Raw genomic sequence first — 1033 nt, forward strand, 5'->3', positions numbered from 1 at the left:
GAAGTGAAGTGCCAAGACCACATGCGCAGCCCATCGGACGTCCGTAGTGGGGGGGATGTTGATACTTGGATGCACATTAGTTTTGGGGGGGGGGGGGGTTCAGCAGCATGAAATGCTCCGCTGGAAAAAAGACAATAGTCGCTTGCTTAGCGCACCCCAAAGAGCACACACACACACACACAGTCTCTCTCTCTCTCTCTCGCTCCTCCATGGTATGAAAATGCTCAATGACAAAATGTGAAAAAGACAACCACTGATGCTGATGATGGTTGAGGCTTCGTGAGCCCGTCACTGAAGGCCGTAAGATTTCCTTTGTACAAGGACACATGAGTTGAACGCCACGCCACTCCCCTGCGGGTTGTGACGAGAGGGCTCCTCAATCATGTGTGACAAGAAGGTGATGTCGAAGAGATGGTCTGGTCTCTCGGAATCGTTGGGGCGAACGTCCAGACCTCTGTCACTAGTGAGATGAGGGTGCTGGCGTTGGATCGGCAGGCAAGGCGCCCCTGACGAGCTCCGGTCTGCCTCTCCTTCCTCATCTTTTCTTGCCCTTATCACGAAAGGGTGTTTTTCCCTACCGATTCTCTGCGTTTGACACATTTTATGTCCTCAAGGGTCTGAAAAGTTATGTCAGTAATGATATCGTTAGGAAGAAAAAATAAGATTGCGGAGACCTACGCGCAACCTTGGGGGGTAACGACTCCAAAGAAACAGTCTCCTGCAACCTTCTGCGCCGCGGGGACGACTTGGTCCTGGTGGACAGGGGTGATTACGACGCCGGCGCTGGCGAGCGAGGCGCAGAGCGTGGCCAGGAGCGTGAGTGAGACCTTCATCGTGATTTGTACCGGGGGGTTCGGAAGGATGTTGAAAGTGGCGGCTATTGGTGAGGCTGCCAGCAAATAGATGATGGTGATGGTCGGTTTGGTTTCCCCCCGCAATCTATTGTGGAGGACCGGTTCCTATTCTGTTTCTGAACAGATAGTTCAAGATGGGGTCGTCGCCCTCTTTCTTCCGGATCCCCCTCCAACGAGTG

The 1033-nt window shown here is 53.3% G+C and overlaps 1 protein-coding gene across 1 annotated transcript; it reads right to left on the minus strand.

Moving 5' to 3' along the window:
• Window positions 1-601: 601 nt before the first annotated feature.
• GLRG_04686 (uncharacterized protein) lies at window positions 602-833 on the minus strand (the record flags this gene model as incomplete). The annotated part of the gene is made up of 2 exons (XM_008095371.1): window positions 602-617; window positions 679-833. 2 exons carry the CDS (start codon window positions 831-833, stop codon window positions 602-604), a joined length of 171 nt encoding a protein of 56 aa, XP_008093562.1.
• Between the last annotated feature and the right edge of the window lie 200 nt (window positions 834-1033).

This window comes from Colletotrichum graminicola (genome assembly GCF_000149035.1).
Source record: "Colletotrichum graminicola M1.001 genomic scaffold supercont1.15, whole genome shotgun sequence".
Lineage (NCBI taxonomy): Eukaryota > Fungi > Ascomycota > Sordariomycetes > Glomerellales > Glomerellaceae > Colletotrichum > Colletotrichum graminicola.